General features: G+C 31.2%; 2 protein-coding genes across 2 annotated transcripts in view; both read left to right on the top strand.

The window, feature by feature from the left end:
• Positions 1-25,365, top strand: part of Rrp6 (exosome component Rrp6) — a 45,268-nt gene that overhangs the window by 19,442 nt on the left and 461 nt on the right. The window contains exons 6-11 of the mRNA XM_072535303.1: positions 666-814; positions 2,292-2,454; positions 16,221-16,469; positions 16,817-16,984; positions 19,465-19,766; positions 24,198-24,480. Of these exons, the coding sequence (XP_072391404.1) occupies positions 666-814; positions 2,292-2,454; positions 16,221-16,469; positions 16,817-16,984; positions 19,465-19,766; positions 24,198-24,480 (1,314 nt within the window). The remainder of the gene's footprint in view (positions 1-665; positions 815-2,291; positions 2,455-16,220; positions 16,470-16,816; positions 16,985-19,464; positions 19,767-24,197; positions 24,481-25,365) is intronic.
• LOC140443829 (uncharacterized) lies at positions 11,786-14,647 on the top strand. Its single transcript, XM_072535302.1, has 2 exons — positions 11,786-12,095; positions 12,228-14,647. Exons 1-2 carry the CDS (start codon positions 12,089-12,091, stop codon positions 14,213-14,215), a joined length of 1,995 nt encoding a protein of 664 aa, XP_072391403.1. The 5' UTR covers positions 11,786-12,088; the 3' UTR covers positions 14,216-14,647.

The following is a 25,365-nucleotide window of genomic DNA, read 5'->3' as shown; positions in this document are numbered from 1 at the left end:
TATATCACGTATATGTGTGCCAAATATCTCGACAAAATATTCAAAATTAAAGCTGTAATCTTGGAACGCGTTTTCCGTCTTGATGACGCGCTGATGTAGCCTCTTAATTAAACTATGTTGTTTTTTAAACAAGCGGATCGAATTGTTTTTAACAAGATTATGTTTTAACTCTTGTTTTGTTTCTATTTATTTACATTAAATATTAATTTATTTTGTTGTATACTGTTGTTGTACACTTTTGCAATAATTATGTGACCTATTTGATTTAAAATGGATTCAGGAATTTTTTATACTTTGGCAACTATGTCAACTTCGATCTCTGACGTAGATAATGACGTGCAACGGTTTGTAAATTAGATGGACTGTAATTAACAATTCTTGCGAGTTCTTAAAAAAACTGCAACAGCCGCTGTACATGTTAAATGGGTTTTTAAGCGATTAAGGTTTTAAATAATAAGTGATTTTATATGTTAAATTCATGGAACATGAACGACTTCACAGTAGCTATAAATTCACCAAAATAAATAAATTGTTCCGTTTTTGGATGCTTAATTTCACCTATTCGTCCCATCCTGGGACTGGCGACTGTGCTAGTAATCTTAATAGTAATTATTATATTATTACAATTATTAAATGTATCTATTATAATTTTCGGCATTTTTTAGAGATATTTCAGGCCTGTGCTTCGAGATGACAGCCATTTAGATTTCTACAGAAAGTGTAAAAGACATTTTGATAATAGACAACTCTATGCCCTAAAAGAACTTTACAAATGGAGAGATGAATTAGCTAGGGAGGAAGATGAATCTAAAGGGTATGTATTTTTTATTATAATACACTATATATATTTTATTATGAGATATTAAATGTGTAATCTGCGCCAGAAAAGGCCATACATTGTAGGTAACCTGTAATAATTGTGAGTGTTGTATATATAAAAGAAAAACTATCCACTCCTAATAGTTAATTTATCAAATCTACTGACCATAATTTCTTCAATTTGACATTTTTATTGGGAATAAGCCACAATTTTACTTTAAAATAGTTTTTTTAAATAGGTCTATTTTGACGTTTCGATTTCCACTTCGGAAATCATTCTTAAAATCGTATTGTGAGAACGATTTATATCGAGTATCATAATATTGAGGATCTGAAAAAACAATGATTAATGTCGTAAATGAAGTCACAAAATTATATAGAATATCACTAAAAAAGGGTGGTCCCAGAAGTACACGACCCAACAAAAGAAGACCCAAAAATTTTGTAAAAAATGTATTTATTTTTTAACATAATCTTTCAGCTTTAGAGATGTTCAATAACTTGATATCCTTTTATAATAAGAACTGTCTTTTTTTTTTCAAAATAGCCATTAACTGCCGATTCACTTCTTCACTGTTGGAAAATTGGGATTCTATCTGTTCGGCGGCCCAACAATACTGCCCATCAATAAATTTTTGGTGAAATAAACATAAAACATTTGTGTACCTCTTTATATATATTCATTTTAGCAGCTACCTTATTCCTTCTGTATTAAAGTTGTTCAGTTTGTTCTTGGAAATGCTACAATACATACATTTTAAAAAGGACTGAAAAAAAAACAAATATCAAAACTAATCAAAAACTTTTGTTTTGGCTACCCCAACTTGCGGAAAAGGCATGTATAAAATGCAAGATTTCATAAATTATTAGTGATATTTAATTTTAGTTTAGTTTACTATGATTAGAACAACAAAGGCTATAGCGGGATAAGATGGTCAAAAGTGCCCCCGCACCGATCAGCACCGCGACTTGTGTTTTCAATAAAGCATATAAAAACATGACTTCATACAAATTTTTAGCTTCCCAGAGCCCATAGAACTTCTTAAATCTAAAAAAGAAGCTTTTTTCGACGATTTTTTTCTGGACACAATTTTTTTTAAAAAAATCTGAAAAAATTCATGAAGATATATCTTTCGAATACTAAATAGCCTGATTTTTTTCAAATTTCTATATTGAAAATTGAGCTCAGGAAAAATCATTGAAATTTTCAGTAAAAAAGTGCGTCCAGAAAAAAATAAAGTCGAAAAAAGCTTCTTTTTTAGATTTAAGAAGTTCTATGGGCTCTGGGAAGCTAAAAATTTCTATGAAGTCATGTGCTTTATTGAAAACACAAGTCGCGGTGCTGATCGGTGCGGGGGCACTTTTAACCATCTTATCCCGCTATAGCCTTTATCAAAATCTAACAACAAAATTACTAAAACAATGTTTTCATCGTTGATGTTAAGTACTTTTTACATATTATTTATTTTTAGATATGTTCTACCAAATCATATGTTGCTTCAAATAGCCGAAACGTTACCTAGGGAGATGCAGGGAGTTTTAGCTTGTTGCAATCCAATTCCTCCACTAGTAAGATCAAACTTATTGGAGATACATCAGATTATTTTAAGAGCCAAAGAACAACCATTAGAGAAGGTATGTCAATAAAAATATGTTTATTTTATATATAAACTATTTCTAGTATTACTATCTTAAAAATATGACATTTTACATAATTTTCATTTCTAAAACAAAAATTGCATCAATATTGCCGATTCCATTCTTACTTTTTTTTTATTCCATATCCATTTAATTGTGTGTAAAATTAATACAAATATGTGATTTTGCTTTGCTGATTAATTAAAAAAACCTGAAAGTGCGTCTTATATATTTGTTTTGGAGATAAAAGGGCCAATATCAATAAGGTAAAAGAAATAATAAATTAGACTTACTCACAATCAATTTAATTTAACTATCCAGACGACCGGTAGTCCGGTTGATAGTCCGGACCGATAGTTAAATTAAATTGAATGTGAGTAAGTCTAATTTATTATTTCTTTTACCTTTTGAAATGGACTCACACAAGCAACACATTCATGATTCCAATATCAATAATTTGCTGTTGTGAGTACACCAGTGCATTAGACCCCGTTCGATGCAGACTTTCAGATGCTAAAACGCCTAATGTCAAAAAACCGTATATTAGTGTAATGGTGGCCAATGTCAGGATAAAATAATTCACATCAGTTTAGGTTAAAATGGCCAAAATTGACATTGGTCCTTGTATCGATTACTGACATTATTTAGTGGAATAATCAGTGGACCAATGTCCTTCTAGCTCCAACCCACACATATCTATTCCTTTAAGAGTAGTGACATCAGCAGCGTCGGCTGTCGTTCTAGTGGACTTGAGCTTTACCATTTACCAAACCATAGGAAAAAATCACCTTCTTTGTGCTACATATGGAATTAAATAGTGGCTGGCCGAGGTGGGCAGGAAATTAATTCTTGAATTTACCTACACACCCTTATAGTCGAAAACAATAACATACATAGAGTGATCATGTACAGTAATTCTTGTGCAGGACAAAACCGCAATATATTTTTTTACAATGCTGTGGTAAACTTCTTTGAATTAAACTTCAAAGATAGCATTCATGCAGCAATAGAACAAGCAAAAAACGTACTACTGCTGATATTGAGTTGTCTCGAGATTGGGCAAATTTGATACGTTTGTTGCCTATAAAAGTCATAGATGAAACATAGAAGGCACAAAAGCACTTTTTAAACTTTAAATCATATTTAAATACTTAATATTGGCATCGTAAAAAGAACTTTAAACGAACCAGTTCATTGGATGCAATATTCAACCGAGACTCAAACTATTTTATACAAACATTCATTCCAGAGTTTATAATACATGATATATTCATAAGTCACACGAAAACACGACTCTTAGTTTTTTTTGAGTAAAAAAGAGTCAAGGCACTTTTACCTTATGTATTTTCTTGTGGCATCTAAGTAATTACTATTTTAATGGGAATAAGCCACAATTAAAGTTTACAATAAGTTTATTGACGTTTCAATTTCCAATTCGGAAATCATTCTCAAAATACAAACATTAATAAATTATGTTTGTATTTTGAGAATGAACTTATTTGTATTGACAATTCAGACATATACATTATAAATACGTTTTCTGTCGGATATTCCCAAGTTAAAGTTAATTTCATGTAGTCGAATGAACTATCTTACAATAAAGTCGTCACAGGAACGCAATTCAGTAATATTAACAATATCATTTTAAAGTCGTCTACTTTAAAATGTATATATGTCTGAATTGTTAATATAAATGAATCAGATAAAATTAAATTATTAGGAGAATTTTTCACCAAGTAACAAAAAACAAAATTTGTTGTATTTTGAGAACGATTTCCGAGGTGGAAATTAAAACTTTTTAAATTTTAATTGTGGCTTATTCCCATTAATATATACATATACTCATCGATTCAATATATATATATATATATATATATATATATATATATATATATATATATATATATATATATATATATATATATATATATATAATCATCTGTGGATCTTGGCCTGCTCTAAGATTCGTCGCTATTCTGTTCGGTTTCTGGCAACATGTTGCCATCTTCTGATTTTTAATATCCAACTAGTTTCAACTCCATCTAACCACCTAATTCGCGGTCGGCCTTTGCTTCGTCTTCCTACAGCATATATATATATATATATATATATATATATATATATATATATATATATATATGTATATATATGTATATATATATATATATATATATATATATATATATATATATATATATATACATGCATTGATTAGTGATCGGTAGTGACGGGGATTTCGGGTCAATCGGGTCAGCAGAGATCATATCATTTTAGCGTTGGGTGGATAATCGAGTATAAAAGCATTATGTAGTTATTATTCAATCTTACAAGTAAATATTATGGCAACCAAAAATTTACTTTGATTTATTAAATTTGACCTAATAAAACTTAAAATTTAAATTTCGTTTCTTTAAGGCATGCTAATTTAAGCATACCTATCTAAGATCTCTTTAATGTACAAAAGATCATATAGGTCTTTTACTAAATTATTATTATGCAACCATATGCCATAAAATATTTCGGGGAATACCATAAATGTTACTTGCTCTGAGCAAATAACATTTTATGGTGAAATATTTTATGGCATAGAAGTTGTTCTGTAAAATTTAACATAGCTGGATTTAGTTTCACTTGGCTTTCATTTGAATAATCTCTAACATTTAGGGATTTTAAAAACAAGACATTTTAAATGGAAATTTCATAAAAAAACGTTTTCCAGGCAATATTCCAAAAATCTCCTAGCGAACATAAAAGAGCTGGGTCTAAATGAACATCTTTATAAGACCATGCAGAAAGCTGTACTCCTCGCGACGTCCAGATGTGTACGAACATTTGTGGGAGATACTTCAGCATACCAAGTCACCTAGGGCTCGATAACATGGAAAGCATCCCACCAGAGCTCAATCCTTTTGATACCGTAGGTATCTGGGATGAGTGAATTTTCCCCTTAGATTGAGTGTGAGCCGTATGGCTAAATCTGGATGTCACACAAATAACACTAATTGATATGGCGATACCCAACAACAATAATCTTCGTGTTAAACGGAACGAAAAGATCTCCAAATACAAGGACCTACAAATTCAAATACGAAGACAGTGGAGAATGGAAGGTACGCAGACAATACCTATTATTCTCTCTACTACCGGAGTCATTCGGAAGAACCTCCTAGAAAACATAAAAAAGCTAGGTCTGAATGAACATCTCTACCTGAGACCATGCAGAAAGCTGTACTACTCTCAACGTCCAGATGTGTACGAAAATTTTTGGGAGATACTCCAGCGTACAAAGTCACCTAGGGCTCGATAACACGAAAAGAGTTCCACCGAATATTTTCCCCTTAGAGGGAGTGTCAGCAGTATGGCTAAATCTGGATAATATGTCACTAACTCAAACGAATGCTATATTTGTATATTTTTTTCTGAAAATATACAAATTTAGCATTCGTTTGAGTCAAAAATGTTGGCAAAATATGATATTAATGTTGGACATAAATCATCAAAATCATCATCAATCAAATGCTATTTATAAAATAAATGGTAAAGATTGTAATTCAACATATAAAGGGCAAACACACCAATACCTACATGTTGCGGCTAGTAGATTTAATTATACGATATACGATGATCGTTTGCGTTTGGTAACGCGCGCAGCAGTTGAAAAATATCGACTGGAGAGGGAGTCCAGTCGAACAAAAGAATTAATTATAAAATATCGCGACGTTATATTGAAATTTACACTGGTTAATTGCAAATCAGCTAATCATTGTATTGTTATAAAAATCCTATGTTCCGTAAAATAAATTCCAAATCTGTATACAGTGATGAGTGTCTTACCACCCGGCAAAATAGCGGAAAGGATAGAAGACAGATTAAGTTGTGAGATAGTACGAGATAAGGCTAGTTATTAGACGTGTCTATTTGACTTCAGTCATAATTATACGGATGACCTCGAAAATATTTTATTTTAATTGTTAGAATAAATGATTAAATATATTAAGATATATTATAGTAAAAAACATTAATTAATAGCGATTTTAAATTATAAATCTTTAAGTTTATTTAATAATAAAAATAACTCAACTGAAATATTTGACTAAACTAAATAGGTATGTTCGGTCCGAAAACAATTGTTGTATGTCGAGTTGGCGTAATAGTTAGAGACGTTGTCTTTTGATAAGAAGACTGGGGTTCAATTCACACCAAGAGTAAAATTTTTGTTTTACTCAATCAAAAATAATAGAAAATATGATACATATTAGGCAACAAGTTTTCGAAAAACTCATTATTTACAATTTATTCTTATTCCAATGTTATAAAATAGAAATACAAAATATTTCAAATTCAATTCCAGTTTTAGTCTTCAGTTGTGAATGGAAAATAATCCATTGAAGACTGTTTAATGTCAAATCCATCACTAAATTCTCAGTGTTAATATCAATTCCTCTGTACAGGTAATGATTTTCAAAACAATTGACATTGGAATGGATGCGCGCGAACAGCTACCTGCTTTATAGATAACCAAATCATCAAGCCTTCAAGTTCTCAAATAATAACACATCGAGAAGTGTTTTTACGGTAAACAGAAACTTTTTATTGAAAAAGCAATTCGTGAAAAGGATTTTAACGGTCGAGGAAAAAGTGCAAATTGTTGTCTGGCATGTGAATGGATTATCAGACAACATGATTAGACAACAATTTGTAAATATGTTTCCAAATAGGCCGGCTCCAGCACGATCAACAATTCAGTCTATTATACGTAATTTTTTTACTTATGGATCCGTGTTCGCTCCAAGAGGAGTTCGCAGACTAAGGGAGGTAAATCCAGATTTGGAACTAAGGGACACTTTGATTTGTGCAAGTATTGAGCAAAATCCTACCCAATCAACATCTCGTTTCGGAGAACAATGTGGAATTCCAAGATTTAGAGTAGGTGAAATTTTGTAAAGACATCGATACCGTCCCTATAAACTTCATAAATCCAACGAACAATTCCCTGGGGATCAATATAGACGTTTAGAATTTTGTCAAACTGCAATGGAAATGTCACATCAAGATGAACATTTTTTAGAGAACGTTTTGTTCACCGATGAATGTACGTTTTCATTGCATGGCCATCACAATTCAATCAATGCTAGGTATTGATCTCGAGGAAATCCTTGTCAGATTTATGTCGCTCGTACCCAGCGTCTTCGAAAAGTAAATGTTTGGGGAGGCGTAATACTGAATCATGTCATTGGTCCATTTTTTATAGACGGTATGTTGACTGGGCGGAAATACTTGGAACTTCTGCAAAATGAAATTGTCCCAGCCCTTTGTAATTTACCAATACCTTTCGATTCCATATGGTTTCAACACGATGGTTGTCCTGCACATAATTCTCGCATCGTCAGTGAATATCTCAGTGCAACTTTTCCTAATCGATTGATTAGTGGCCACGGATATTTTTTTATTTTTGTAGAATTTTTACTTATTTAAACATTCTTTAAAAGTTTTTACTTTATTTTCGAAAGTACGGCGATACTGTTTTGTCAATAAGACTTCTTGTTTTAACTTTAGTTTTGTTTAGTGATTCAAAGCAAAACGATCTTTGCATAATTTCAAATTATTAAAAAAAAAAAAAAAAAAAAAAACCACATGTGGGTTTTGAACTCTAATCGTCTGCGATGTCTGTATCGCAATGTCGAATTCTTACCACTAATCCACGAAGGATTTATAATTATTCCGTGACAAAGAGTGTATGAAACTCCTCAAATCATAGTAGAAATTATTCTTGGTTAATAATTTAAAACTTTAGATTAAATAATCACTATTAATTAAATTATTTTATTCACATTTTTGCTTTATTGTGGTCAATCAGTTTTTACTTTATGCGAAATTAAAAAATGGAAATATGTCACACATTCGACGTTACTCATAATAATTATGACCGAGGTGATTTAGCTCGAATCTAACGTCTAGAGGTGTGAGACTATCGATAGTGGTAATGTAATGTAATATAAATTATAGGTTTTTCCGATTATTTCTCACCTCTACGAGTTTCATCTCTTTTTATTTCACAAGGTAACTAACTGTGTTTTCTATCTCTTACGTTAAAAAGCCGGGTGGTAAGACACTCATCACTGTATATATATACACTACAACCATTTCCTTGAACAAATAATTGCAATATAGTGGAATACTTTCCAGGTGAAGCTCTGGAGGCAGAAAATGATATATCAGAATAACAGGTTTCTTCAGAATAACCGGTTTCATCAAAATAACAGCTTTCATCACAATAACAGGTTTCTTCAGAATAACCGGTTTCATCAAAATAACAGCTTTCATCACAATAACAGGTTTCTTCAGAATAACAGGTTTAATCAGAATAACAGGTTTCTTCAGAATAACAGGTTTCATCAGAATAACAGGTTTCATCAGAACAACAGGTTTCTTCAGAATAACAGAATAGATGATCTTCAAACAGAGAATCCTTATTTTATAGAGGACCCCTATTTTAAATTAGCAATTTTATTATTTTTGGTCTTTGCATTATTATTTGTACCTTCTTAATCAACTATGTTGCTACATAATAAACTTATCAAAACAATACCATTGTTTTTTTTATATTGTTCTGATTGTAATGGACAATGTCACAAAAGAGAATAAACACAAATAAAAAAAAAAATATGCAACAAGGTCCAATGTCGTCTTTTTTTTTCAAAATTATTAAATTCAGAACAAAAAATGAAAACTGTCTTATTCTGTTCAAATTTATTATCCTTTGGGCCAAAGTTGGTAAGAAAAGCATGCTTTACATTGAAAATATAACTAAAAGTATTTTTGGCAAAAACTTTAAACGCAGTTTTCTCAAACACACAGATAATATTGTTTTCTTTGTAGTCATTAAAGTTTTGAAAAAAATTTAATTTATTTTTCAAACTTTTTCCGCTGGATGTCTTTAATTTCTACAGTTTCCCTTCAATCGTTTTCATCCACGTTTGTAATTTTTTATATGTTTTCTCTAATATTTTCTATTTGTACTTGTAAAATTTCTATTTTCTGCCTTTGACTTTCTAATTTTATTTATGTTTCTTCTACTATTTTATCTATTTTTTTTATTTATATTTTTCCAATCTGCTTTCAATTCGACTTGTAATTTTTTATTTTCTTCTTGATTTTCTTGTTGTATTTTTTTATCTTCTTCTCTATATTTTTTATTTTCTTCTTGATTTTCTTGCTGCTTTTTCATCATTGTCATTATAAAATTTTCTAACATGCCTGTTTCTTGTTTCTCCTCAACTACTGTGACATTTTCCTCATTGTGAGATACTTCTTCCACAATTACTTCTCAGTTATTTTCTTTCCATTCCTGCATTCTACTTTGTTTTCTTGTGACCGACATGTTTACCAGCAACCAACCATAATCTCTTATACAAGAAACCAAACCCAACCTCGATAAAATTTTTCGCGAATTGTTATATCAAATATTTGTAAAAATGTACTAAATCCCTTCAAATAAACTTGTAGAATGTTTATAAATTTACATATATCAACTGTTTTAAAATTCAGAGAAAAAGAAAAATATCAAATTATATAACATACCTACATGTTTCTACTTATGTTCTATTTTTCACTATTGTTTTGTGTAAAACTAAAGGTCGCTAAAACTAAAGGTTAAATGAAATTAATGCAATGGTGTGCAATTTCTGAGGCTGGCTTTATCTCACAGCCCTACATTGGTGTTGTTCGAGGCGAAGCCTTAAACGCAAATATTTATATTCAAGATGTCTCTCTAAATTGCTTCAGTTTGTGAACACACATCATGCAAATGATCAAATAGTCTTTTGGCCAGATCTTGCTTCATGTCATTACGCGAGGATCACAAGGAACTGGTACGAAACTAACAACATTACCTTTGTACCGAAAGCAGACAATCCCCCCAACCTACCTCAGGCTCGTCCAATTGAAGAGTTCTGGGCAGTATTAGTCGGAAAGTCTATAATAACGGATGGGAATCACAAACTCAGGAACAGTTAAGACGCCACAAAAATTAGAGAAATTGACGCCGAGGTCGTCCAAATATGATGCAACGTGTCAGGGGAATTATTAGGCAAATCGAAAATAATGGTCCCTTGTCTGTCATTTGAATTTTGATTTATAATAAGGATAGTTAAGTTAAATTGTTGAATAATTTAATAAAAATATAAGATTATTGTGGTCAGAGTTATATGCTTTTGAAATTTTTCCCAAAACTTTAGGACCATAAGTTATGGCGCTTTTGAATGGCGATAATCTAACTTAATGGTCACTGAAATATGATACTTTACAGCGGTTTGTGTGCTGGCGACATAATTTCCAAAAATAACAAAAGAAAGTTAGATTCTTTGAACTTAAAAACAGACTAAATGTGTTTAATCCAGTTTAACAATGAGATTTTACTGAATAACAGAAAATAATATCTTTTAAAGCAAATAACTAGTTAGAATAGAGTAGAAACAACCATTAAATAAGATCATATTATAGTACAGTAAAAGAAAGTAAAAAAATGTCAAATATGGAAACATATACTAAATACTTTCCAAAACAACTATTATGCCCGTTATTTCTTTACAGCCGTCCACGTTTGGACGAGAGTTACAGATACTTACTGATTTTTATAAAATTCAATTAAATTGACAAAACAAACAATAAAAATAAATTAATCAGTTTTTTATTCAATAAATATTCCAATGATCTTAATTACAGACGCCAAATTGTAAATAATATTTTCAAATTTAATTTGAGGGATCTTTTGTGAGTTTTGAAATACTTTTACCTTTTAATAGTATTCATTACAAACAACAGAAATAGAAGGAAATAAAAGAAATGATCCTTCCCTATCCTGACAATTAAAAACTGCGTAGCTAAAATTAATTCGCTTTTGTAAATGACCTATACTACTTTACAAAACTTATACAACACAAAAACAACAATATAAATTTAATTACTTACTGTTCTGTTTCAAAACTTTATATCTCTGTAATATTGTTCTCAAATTTTACCAAACCGATTAACTTTCAATATCTTTCAATTCTAAAATTGACCCACTCTTTTGTCAACCCGCTAGCTAAACTCACTCCTTGGATCTGCTTCCAAAAAACTAATCTCTTTCTCACGTCCTAATCAAACTTATATCTCCTTTTGGATACTAAATTCTCCTAGCCTAAGCTTCTTCCGATACAATGGTAATTTATCGGTACGTACATATACTGTTAACATTAACTTCTGCACTGCTACCAATCAGCATACATGGAACTGCCACTGCTATCACTCTTTCAAACACTTTCGAAAACAAAATTACTTTTTAATTGAGGGGCTGAGAGGAAAAGTGGTACAAGTGACATTTTGTATAAAAGTGAGATATGTGCATGAGTGGCTAGAGGATGTTGAGATTTATTAATATAAAAATGGTACAAGTACAAAACACACTACAGTACGGACATCTGTATGTGAGAAGTAAAAGCTCTCACCAATTTCTGGTAATGGTTTTCTGTATAAGTGGTCCAAGGTTACATGTCCCACTTTTGTTCTAAACCTTATGTAGTTGTTTGTACAGCCACGTTTTAAAAGTGTGCAGGAATATTAATACAATTTGTGAAATAGCCTTAAAATAATGCAAGGTAAGTCTTCAATGCGTTTTATATTTTTTCAATTGTTATTTTATAGGGTTATTTTATTTATCTATGTCTTCAAAAAGTAGTAGTTGAAAGAAACTTATAGCATAACCTTAAAATGTTTCTTTTTTGTTTCAGAATCTGACAGTTATTCGGAATATGACGATTCAGAAGAGGACAGAAACTATAGTCCAATAGAAGAAAGTAGTAGCGATAGTAATCATGATCTACAAAACATTGCAGATGTTCATTTAAACAAGTCATTAAAGAAAAAGGGCAAAAAACGTTTGAGATATAGCGATTTAGATAAGAGGCAAGTAAGAAAACGAAAAAGAAATGCAGGTGAGGAATACGTAGGCTATAAAAACAAGTTAGTAAAAGCAAGAAGTTTGCAAAATTATATACATACTTGCAGATTTCAGTGTCAAAAATTCACCGATGAAGAAAGACAGGAAATATTTAACCAATTCTGGGGTCTAGGAAATTGGAATCTGCAGAATGCATTCATTACGTCTTGTACAGAGATCGCTTTGCCCAAACGACGACGTACAGAAGCTGTTACTAATAAAGGAAAGAGCGTTACTATCAAACTAAAAAATATGAGAGTTTGCAAAATGTTTTTCTTAAAAACTTTGGATATCAGCAATGGACGTTATTCGAGAATTTTAAATGGGATATCTGACGTTGGAATCACCGCTGTTGATAAAAGAGGAAGAGCTCCATGTCCTAATAAACTATCACAGGATGTAATTGATAAGGTAAAACGACATATTGATATGTTTCCAAAATATACCAGCCATTACACCAGACATTACAATCCCCGTAGACGGTACCTTCCTTCATTTTTGACCATAAGAAAAATGTATAAGTGTTACCTAGAGCATTGTCAAGAAAATAACGAAGCTCCTGTCAAGGAATGGTTCTACAGGAGAGTGTTTAATACCGAATTTAATCTAAGTTTTCATCATCCCTTGTCCGATACTTGTAATAAGTGCGATAAGTTCGAAACGTCAATAAAATCGTGCACAAGTGAGTCAGATAAAAAGAAAATAATGTGCGAGAGAGAGCTTCATCACCGAAAAGCCGAATCGGGAATACAAGCCAAAAAAGAGGCAAAAATAGTGGCTGAAACTTCAAGGAATGAAGAAGTGGTATCAGTTTGTTTCGATCTACAAAAAACTTTACCTACACCAGCACTTACAACCAACAAAGTGTTTTATATGCGAGTATTATGGACATATAATTTTGGAGTCCATAATTTGGGCAAGAAATGTGCTTCAATGTATATGTGGGATGAATCGGTAGCATCCAGAGGCTCTATGGAAGTTTCTTCATGTCTTTGGAAATTTATTGCTGGTCTTAATCAAAATACACGACATCTTATTGCATTTAGTGATTCTTGTTCGGGACAAAATAAGAATAAAAATATTGTGAAATTTTTTATGTATGTGGTTAAAGAAACTCAGCTAGAAATAATAGACCACAAATTCCTTGAACCGGGACATACCTTCATGGAATGCGATGAAGATTTCGGAGTCATTGAAAAGTACAAAAAGCAAGTACCTTATATTTTTGTACCCAGTGAGTGGATGAATGCTGTGAGAAACAGTTCTAAGAAGTTTAAATGTGAAGAAATGAAGATGGAGCACTTCATTTCACTCGAAAACTTCAACGAGTACGTGCAGGAAAATATTAAAAAGGATGATGAGAATAATCAGATAAAATGGAGAGAAATAAAATGGATTCGGTTTGAGAAGAAAGACCCATTTACTATGAAATTCAAGTACACTCTCAATGAAGAGACTGAATTTATAACTGTTAACTGTATGAAGAAGATGCGTGGAAGACCACCTCAGAATATTAGTCTTAGCCAACTGAATAGTTCACCCATGAGTCTGAAGTATGAAAAATGGAAGAATTTACAAGACCTACTATGCTTTGTGCCACCAATTTACCATCAATTTTACAATCAGCTCAATCACACTGCGAAGAAGGGAAAACAAGGTCAGAAAAAGAAGCCAATGCAACCTGAAGAAAGAAAAGAGAAGGACAATGAAGATGACGATGAGGTAGACGACAATGATAAAATACTTTTGAGCGACTATGATGATGAGGAAGATATTTAGCTCAGTTGGTAGCACGTCTATATAATATCATTTCGTTATTATTTTTATGCATTTTTTGTTCCTGTATTTTTGTGCAATATACATTTTGTTTTCGTATCTAATGTAGCTTCTTAAATAAATGTTCAAAAAATTACGTGTATTTCTTTTATAAAAGATATTATTTATTTATTTACTCATGGTAATATTTACTTGTACCATTTTTACTCTAAACAACAAAAATGGTACATGTACATTTTGTAAAAAATGTTTCAAAAAAACTAAATGTATATGATTGTAAAAACTGCACATGAAAACATTAAGAACTTACTAATAATAATATCTTGATTAGATTTTAAAATTTTGTTTGGTCTTTTTGTGCCACTACTTAAACTTTAACTCTCATTTTCTCAAAACTATCTAAATGTCACTTGTACCACTTTTCCTCTCAGCCCCTCAATTCATACAACTTAATTTTTTTCTACCGTTCAAGTTCACCGGTATGCAATCTCTTTTCAGCTTCAGATGTTCTTATTTTCACGAATAAGGATATGACAGCCTTTTCTGCGCTTTCAAAATCTCATCAAACATTCAACTACTCCTACCATTCTCTCTTTCCAACCAATCATATTTTAGTATTTCAAACACACTAGTAAAATTCCCAACTCCTCAGAAATCCATCCAATTTATAATTTTCTGGTTTTCGATATATCCCAAACAAAAGACTTTGCATTAATTAACTTTCTCAAACTTTCCCCGTTTTGAAAGACAATATCTTAATACGATTAATCGCTGTTTTATATTCGCCATCGTTAAAAACAACATCAAACAGTTTTTCCCTGAATTTTAAAGCGAAACACTATCTATTCATACATATTTTTACATTTAATTCTGCTTAATATTTTAAATTTCACAATTCACCATCTTACGTCGAAAATAAGTCAATTTCACTTGCAACACAAATAAAACCATACATGAATATAAGTCCGATCTGTAATTCTTTTCTGTGTCATTTAAACTTTGTGCATATTTTTGAATCATAACAGTATACTGTTTGTGTTTAATTACTATTAAGTAGTGTTTAATTACTACAGCCTTAGCTAAGCATTCTCTAGAAAGTAGCCATTTTTTTGATTTTGAAAATGTACAGATTTTGGAAAAAGAACAGAACTACAACAAAAGATGTGTATTGGAGATGATTCACATAATAAAAAATCAAAATTCTATCAATAATAAAACCGATATAAAAGATCTCTTCAATATGTATCATAACTTAATAAACTGGGTTGTTTTGTAAGTGCACCATTGGCGAGTATTTTAAATCCGACCTTGAATCAGTCGTTATTTAAAGTACCTGCCGTGTGGCTTTAGGGTCAGATACCACTTTTGCAAACTAGCAAAAAGTGCAGACATAAATATAAAGTGTATTATGAAGTGTTTATATAAAGTGCTTATGGAAACTGCAAATTAAAGTGCTTATATGGCAAAAATTATGTTTTCTATTTATAACAGGGAAACCAAGGAATTAAAAAAAGTTTTTCTCGCTCTCTCTCTCTCTATATGTATATATATATATATATATATATATATATATATATATATATATATATATATATATATATAAAGTAGTTAGGTATTATTGACTGACACGTTATGTAAAATAAAGTTTTATTTTGAGGTTGCAGTCATTAATAGGGCAGGAAAGTGAAACTCTTTGTTCTTTAATCAAGCTTTCGCAAAATTTATTTGCTTCTTCAGGATATGCTAAAATATGGTATCAGTAAATACAATGCAATTAGAATTAAATAACATTGTATAAAACTAGTATAAAAACTTATAACATGAGGTTAATCCATTAAATTTTTAAATTGACAAAACATTAAAACTTAACTTATTAAAATTATATAGTTATGTAAGTACAATATTTTAAAATATATTATATATATATATATATATATATATATATAGTGAGAGAGAGAGAGACTAGAAATATATTTCTACTTAATTTTCGATTTATATTTTGCCGTAGCCAATATTTAAGGAAGATACTAGAGCAAGAGGAAGCACCAAGAAAATATCAAAAATAAATGTAGATAGTCCGTTAAATTGTCCACATGATTTGACAAAAGCAAATGAATTTCGAGATGATTTGCCGACCCTTTTGGGAAATAATACTCTAAGTTTAATGAAATTGTCAAGTGGAAAGTTAGAGAATGAAACTGATAAACCAAGATGTTCTGTATTTCTAACACCAGATAATTCGGATGATGAAGAACAGGTAATTATTTTTGTTTATTATGTATATATTGGTTTAATTTTTAATATAAATGTAAACCGGATAAGAAATTTTATATAAATTAAACATTTTATAAAAATATCATTTAGTAGTAAAACGTAGGTACCAATTTTAGGTAAGTACCTAAATACAAAACTGCCTCTTGCAAGAAATTTTATGACTGTTAAATCGCTTGTTCTTAATGTGTTTATCATTGTTATAAAGAAAAAAGATTAAATAAAGTTTTGGATTTTCCCATCGCTTAGAATTTGCAACTCACTAAATTACTTTGATCGCTAATCCTTTATCTACCATCGTATTCATATCAATTCAATCCACTTCTTTTACAGAAAAATAAAATCAACTTTAAATTTTTGAGACCGTTTGAGAGGTATAAATTAGTTAGAAGCTATATTCAAGCAGAAGAAGAAAAATCGTCGGAAGCTGAAAATATTGAAAATGGAAATCAGAATCAAGAAGAAGTTATTACTATGACTGACGAGCAGAGAATTGAGGAGGTAAGACTAGTCGTAACATTCAGTTGTTTTGTAATTTAAAACTTAAACCAATTTTTGATCGTCTTTATCTTATCGTTGTTTCTTCTGTTTCTGGATATATTTTTTTATTTAATTTGTAATTGCCTGTGATCTAAACTCTACTTTTCGCTTTTGCATATCTTCAATATTCTTTTGTGAAGGTAGTCCGAGATAGTCCGATCAAATAAAATTTAATTACACGTAAAGTCGTATCATGATACTATAACTAACAAGATAAGTCAACGCGCATGTTCTTGCATCTCTCTCGCATACCTGTGACGTAAGCCCGAGACAAGTTTAATGATGCCAAGTTAAATGCTCTATCTGTTGCTATCCTGTGTGCTTCAAAACGTAACGAATGAGATTTTTATTTATTTATTGATGTAGTAAAGACTTTGTATATTATATTGTTATATAAATTTTGTGGTGAAAACATTCAGTTTACTGTGTTAATATCACCTAATTTATATATCGTACGCAACTTCCTCTCGACTACCTGTAGCTACTTTATAAAGAAGACTAATTATTTGGTTGCCATAATGTATTGCGCAGTGGTGGGTTGTTTAAACAATTATAATAAAAAAAGTAAATCTTTTCCTAGAGAAAAAATTCCTAGAGACAAACAAATGCGTAAAGTATGGGTCTTCAATTATTTTCAGCGAGACAAATTTAATGTAGAAACCGCGAGAATGTGATCAAAACATTTTACAGAAGCTGACTATTGTTTAAAAGAAAAACTATAGTGGAATATTACTACTAATAGTATAATTAATTATGAAATTGTCACTGAAGAGATCTTTTCCTCTCTAAACCTTCCTAGTGGTGATACAGAAATTAACCCTGAAGATTTAATTGACAGTCATCAAGATTTTATTAATTCGAATATAAAATACCTGGAATGGGATGGATTGGAAAATTTAGCCGGTTTCATTGCATTTAAGTTACAAAAAAAAGAACTGTAAGTATAAAGCTTACAGATAAGCAGGCCGGATTCTGAATTTTAACTACGAATAAAACTGCTGGAGAATTACGCATGGCTAGCACGGGTGTGGGTGGAAATTTGGAAAAGGACAAGAGAAGAGGGCGTATACTAAATTAAAAGATAAAAAACATCGAGAACACCACAAAAAAGAGATAAAGAAAACACAAATGGAATGGACCAAATGGTGAAAATAGTGAGGGAATTAACAATGGATATAAAAGACATAAAAAAGATCAGTATAGATCCGGAGAATAATTCACACAACTAAAGAAGGATAAAAACTAAAAGATCAACACAGCGACTACAAAGATGAGATAAAAAGCTGCGGAAAACAAACGAAAGAGCTATAATAGGTCAATTAAAAAATTTAACACAGCAAACAAAAAAATAGAGAAATTGGAGAGAGAAAGAAGGAGGAAAAATGTAATAATACAAGGAATAAAAATTGATACAAATGATCAAAAAGTTTTTCGAGGGATTATGGAGAATTTTATGGCAAAGGAACTACAAGTATCAGTAGATATAAATAGTTCAAGGAAAATAGCAAATTTCGAGACATTTACGGGGGCCCCATAAGACAACTTCATCTTGCAAGATTCGAGATTATTAATATATTTTTAATGCTATCAAACATTAATCTTAAATGAACTCTTTTACATAAAGGTATTTAAAAAAAATGAAAACTGAAAGGAAGGTAAATTTTAACTACAGCTAAAAAACAGAATTTGGCACTCCGAGAGTGACCGAGAAGGAGACGGAGCGATGGTTTTTAAATTTATTTTGTGTTAGTTTATTTTGTTTTATTTTAATTATATTTGTTTTTTTTTAATTTATTTCATTTTGTTTTATTTTTATTTATTTTATTAAGAAATACGCATGGGGCTGACAATTTCCACGTAGTGTGCGGTCGAGCGAGCGCTGCGCGATTCATTGCACCGATCATTTCATTCCGTCCGTAGTCCGCGATAAGAAAGCCATGCTTCCAAAAGGTCATTTGCGATAAACTTTCATTAAAAAAAATCCTATTTTTATTCCGATCGCATTAATCTTACTTTATTTTCATTTATTACTTTTATTTTACTGTGCAATTATAGTTGAAAAATGTCCCACTTTTGTGTTTGTATTGATAAATATTTATTGTCAAAAATTATCACCATAACAATCATTATTATATAAAAAAAAAAGAATTAATTTTATACTTGGGTCTTGATAGTTCCTATCTGTTTAATTAAATTTTTGTTTCCGTAAAGTGAGCTATGATGAATTTATTTATTGTTCCTATTTTTATTCCGATCGCATTAATTTTACTTTATTTTCATTTATTACTTTTATTTTACTGTGAAATTATAGTTGAAAAATGTCCCACTTTTGTGTTTGTATTCATAAATATTTATTGTCAGAAATTATCACCGGAACAATCATTATCACATAAAAAAAAAGAATTAATTGTTTAATAGACAATTACTTATTTTATTTTCAGATTCGACAACACTTTTTAAAACTCTCCAAAAGCACTCCTGTAGCTTCAGAACCAGAATTATCCTTGGTACAGATGGGTGGCACAAAAAGAAAACGAGAGCATTCTCCCTCTGTGAGAGAACAATCTGCATCTGTACATCCGGTCTTTTTACCAATGTCTACTGAAATGACTAATAACAAAGGGGATAATAATAGTCATAAAAGGAAATCTAGTGATAATGCAGATGGAGCGCCTCCAGATAAAATAAGGCATACAAGTCAAAAAAAACATCAGAAGAGGAAAGCAGTTAATCAAAAACAAAGGTTAGTTTATGCACACACACACAAACATATATATATATATATATATATATATATATATATATATATATATATTGATTTAGATATATATATATATATATATATATATATATATATATATATATTGATTTAGATATATATATATATATATATATATATATATATATATATATATATATATATATATATTAATTATTAAGATAAGCAAATTTTGAATTGTACTACAAAGGTTCGAATAGCTTACCTTAACTCAATCTTACTCAGGCTCTGTTTTTGTAGTTCAATATCTCTGCTGTTGTATTTGGAAGTAAGAGGACTATAAGGAATAATAAAACACATAAATATCCAAAATAAATTTCATCAATATATTGTATAAATAAAAAAAAAATAAACAGAAAATGACATATGCAAAATTCCTCAATATAACATTAACAATAACAAAGTTAGAACTTTCCCCAAAGAAAGTATTTTTATCGGACAAAAATAAAAAAAACTGCTAATCTGGTTCTGCTTCTAATCGCTCCAAAATCTGGCAGACTCTCAAAAAGATCTCCCTAGACTCACCTCAGATAACTATTATTGAATAAAAACTTAGAATTGTTTGGAAGCTCTCTGCTTTTGTACTGCTTGGCTGCAAAATCACTCACTCCACGGCTTGTTACACTACTCTTACCAAAAAACCTGCAGAAAATCAATATTTAGTTAATAATTTTATCAAGAAACACAAACAACCTTTCTCTTCAAAATCTTGTAATCGACTCCCCGTATGTTTTCTTTCTTCCATCAACAAACCTGCCGTATTTCCCACCATTCTCCAAAGTCTCCCCCTTCGACAATCCAAGATTTATCTCCCCCACTCTTTTCTTTCGGCACTTAACATACACATAACATATTAGCCGACCTCGCTTGACAACAAAATGACTACGTCGTACCAATTAATTTGGAATAACCCTTTATGAACCATCGAAAACAACTTTCTATATTCTTCCTCTAAACCCTTTTTGCAAATTACTTTTAAACTTTCCTAACTCTTTTATATTTACAAAGGCCTACAAATAAAATTTAATTTTCGGAAAATCCCAACTGCCATTCACACTCAGTGTCCAACTGTTCTGTGAAATCGTTCTTGGAATCATTTATTTTATCAACCCGCACTTTTACCATTACAAGTAACTTCTTATTTTAAACTTAATCCTAACCAAATACTTGCAATTTATTTTCTTACCTAGTTTTCAATAACTATATTGAATATAATTCAATATTTTAACTAATTCCGAGATAGATAAAATTAAGAATTAAATATTTTACATAAAAATTTGAAAATTAAGAATCATAACAATATATATCAAGCAAGTTCTTTTTAATTTTAATTAGTTAAGGCAGAATAACTGCGCTCTTGAGTCCTTTTTGTTCATTCATATTTCTTGTTTTCGTTCTCTGACAAGCATTTCTGTTAACAGGTATTGCTAGTGTTAATTTTAATAATTAATTGAATTATTTTAATGTAAACAAAAAGCATCACCCACTCAGTGGCGGCCAGTCAGGGTCGGCAGTGCCGACCCACATATTAATTTATAGATATCATAGATTTTTTTTAATATTTAATTTAATCAGTATTTCAATAATTAATTATCGCAGGTAATAAGTTGATGACATTTGTTTCTGTAAAATAAAAAAAGATATCTGTAAGATAATACATACTACAGAATTTCATGGTTTTTAAAAGAATTCGACCAATCCGACCGTTACGTGATCCCTATGCATCAAGACACTTTTCAAATTAATGATCCGAGCCTTCCATCCGACCGTGTGAATTCTTATAAGACCCGTTTCGGCAAGTCGATCCTAGGCTGACGATTTACATGTAAAAATCAACGAAAGATTAGTCGAAAAATTAAACGACAGGTACGGCAAATTTGAATCTGCCGATGTTTCATTTGGATTGGCCGAAAGTGTCACGTGCCTTGCGAGCGTGGGAGAGTTTAAAAAAATGTTATTTCGGGGTAAGTAGTAAGTAGTATTAGTGCACTGACTGGCTTTCCTGGTATCGTATTCGATCGATTCGTTTCGTATTGATTTGTTTGGATTTTTCAAAGTAATACTGTGATCAAAATGAAGATAGCTAGCATAAAGTTTGATCACAAAGACATTCATAAGGTAACATCGACTTCTCCCGATGGAAAAATAAAAAATCAGATAGATCATGTCGAAATTGAAAGCAAACATGATAAGGCAATAATCGATTGCAGAGGTTACAGAGGAGCAGATACCAACAGTGACCATACCCGAATAATAGCAAAACTAAAGCAAGAACTACCAATTATACCAAAACCTGTTAGAGATAGATTAAATTACTAATTAGAGCGCCTTCAAGAGAAGCAGGTTGACGGCAAGACTGGTTCGATGAAGAATGTAGGAATGTTTTGGCAAGAAGAAACAGGGCAAAACTACAAAGAGATAAAGAAAATACCCGAAATGCGATCGAAACTATGTGGCAAGAAGAAGGAAAGTGAAAAGAATTTGCAGAAAAAAGAACAGCTAGAAAAGCAATTGAAAAACATAGAAGAAACCTACATAAACAAAGAAGTAAATAATTTCTACCAAGAAGTTAAGAAATCAAGAGAAACAACAGAAAAATTAAACAGATGGGCAGAATATTTCGAAGATCTATTAAATACAGACCAGCAAGAAGAACTTGAGGGAAATCAGAATTGGTAAGAAGATGAAGAAGGGACGTACGAAGAACCAACTCTGAATGAAGTCAAAGAAATAATAAGAGACCTAAAAAATAACAAAAGTGCAGGACAAAGTGGTATCCCAGCTGAGATTTTTAGGGAAGGTGGCGAAAGATTGAAGGAAAGGATATTTCACTTGACACTAATAATTTGACAAAAGGAAGAAATGCCGAAACAATGGAATAGTGCTCTTATTTGTCCTATCTATAAAAAAGGAGACAAAACGGAGTGCGAAAACTATAGAGGTATAGCACTATTAGAAGTAGTCTATAAAATACTAGCAAAAATTATTAGGAAAAGATTAATAAAATATGATAACAAAGTGATTGGATAATACCAGGGAAGTTTTAGATCAGGAAGAATAACTACTGATCAAATAGGTATGTTAAAATTAATACAAAATAATAGCTGCGAACAAAACTTTGAATTACATATGCTGTTTATCGATTTTAAACAAGCATATGACTTCTTAAATCGAACGATGCTATATGAGGCCATGAGAACATTAGAAATACCAGAAAAGCTTATAAGGCTAGTCAGAATGACGCTTAGGAACACGATGAATAGGTTAACAATGGAAGGAAGCTTTTCAAGACAGTTTACAGTAAATAGAGGCTTAAAATAAGGGGATACAAATATAAGCACAAACAGGACTATTTTCAATAGCAGGGAACAGTGCATAGTGTACGCGGATGATGTGGTGATACTATCGAGAACAAAAAAACATTTAGAAAAAGTTTTCCAGAAATTTAAAGAAGAAGCGATAAGATACGGATTAATAATAAACCAAACAAAAACGCAATATATGGAAATGAGAGGAGACAATACCAAATATATCAAAATGAAAGGAGCAGAGATTGTGTATAGTTTTGAAAAAGTGTCAGAATTTGAATACTTAGAAGTAACCATAATGAACACGGGAAAAGAAGAAAAAGAGATAGACAAAAGATTAATGAAGGGAAGCAGAGCGATAAGGTCACTACTACAAAGAAGAGAACGTCCAAAGAAATGGTTGGAAGCAGTAAAGCAAGACTTGCGCAAAGGATACAGAAAACGATATTATCATATCGTTTTCGTTCACGGCCGCCAAAGCAGGTGGCGCCATTGTAAGCTAACTACTGTTGTAGTGAAGTTTTGGGAGACATTCGTTGGACTTTCCGAGTTTGAATTTGTATCAGCCCAAGTGTCTGATAAGGCTGGGATAGGCCGAAATGATCATAACACTTTATTGATACCGATTCGAGCACGGGAAATATATATATATATATATATATATATATATATATATATATATATATATATATATATATATATATATATATATATATATATATATATATATATTGCTGCCGTAAATAGTTACTGAGTTTTTTGATATATTTGAAGTTTTTTCTTTTTTAAAATTAAAGACTCTGGAAAATTAACCTAAAAAATGCAAGCTATGGGAGAAACTCGTGTACCTACTGATAAATCTGATATTGTAAATTATATTTTGCAAAATGGGTTTTCATCTATTTCATACGAAGAACAAATTGATGTTAAAAATAAGGGGCGTCCTTTGCATAAAATGTCCCGGAAAGTGAATTAAAAAACAAACTTTTCTATTGTCCTTTTTGTCGAAAATAAGATGCTTATTTTCGACAAATTTTTCTGCGAAAAAAGTGAACAATTGGTAACGAAGTATAATTTTTTATTATAGGTTTACGAAAGAAAGTGAGGAAGAAAATCAATTGGATGGGCAAAATCATACTGACCAACCCCATAAGCAACATAAACAAAAGCCTCAAAGGTTTAAAAACAAACAAAAACAAAAGAAAAAATTCCAACAAAACCAAACACGTCCTCAAAATGGTGATGATAATCAAAACAGCGAAGTAGAGTTTAAACCTTTCGATTACAGTTCAGTTGATTTTCGACAATTTCAAGGTGGCGCTGGTAGTGTTTCCAAACCTCAAGAGGTTAAGAGTACTATTCGTTTTAAAGTAAGTATTTTACATAGACATATAATACAAATAATTGACTGCGCCATACAGTCGCGTTCTTCCAGTGCGACAGAGAAAACTGACGCAAAGCAGTTCCTGGATCTCTTTATATGATAATGGGCCGGGTTTATCGACTACGTGACCTTATTGGTCATTTAGGTCACGTGCTCGATAAAACTGGCAATTTATAAAGAGATGCAGGGACTATGTACTTTCCGTCAGTTCTCTTTCGCACTGAGGAAACGCGACTGTATTGCAGCGCTCAGTCTATTTGTATTATATGTCTGTGGTATTTTATATAATTTGTGCATTTTATGGTCACGTCCATTTTTAGCAATAACTCTGTTAATAGGTCCAATTATTTTGATCCGAGACAATTATTAGACGAAATCAAAAATAATACCACGTCGCTGTCACTCGACGTGTTACTATATATCATCATCATCATAAGTGGCTCGACAATCCGTTGTGGATCTTGGCCTGCTCACAAAGAAGTCGCCACTCCTGTCGATTCCTGGCAACTTCCCTCCATCTTCTAAGCCCTAGAATATGTAGGTATTCTTCCACATCATCAATCCATCTCATTCGTGGTCGTCCTCTGCTTCTTGTGCCCTCTGGTTTTGAAAATGTTAATCTCTTCGTGTATCGTGATCTGACATCCTAGCAATGTGTCCAGCCCATCTAAGTCTCTGCACTTTAACGAATTTCACAATATCTGGATCGGTGTATAACTGATATAGTTCAAAGTTGTATCTTCGACGCCATAGCCCATTTTCATTTACGACCCCAAAAATCTTTCTAAGAAATTTTCTCTCAAAAATACTGTTACTATATATAACATTTGTTATATTTAAGTTGCTACCTCGCTTGTGTTTGGTAGTGGGA

Source organism: Diabrotica undecimpunctata, chromosome 6, assembly GCF_040954645.1.
Source record: "Diabrotica undecimpunctata isolate CICGRU chromosome 6, icDiaUnde3, whole genome shotgun sequence".
NCBI classification, from domain to species: Eukaryota; Metazoa; Arthropoda; class Insecta; order Coleoptera; family Chrysomelidae; genus Diabrotica; species Diabrotica undecimpunctata.
This window is presented reverse-complemented; position numbering and strand designations above follow the sequence as displayed.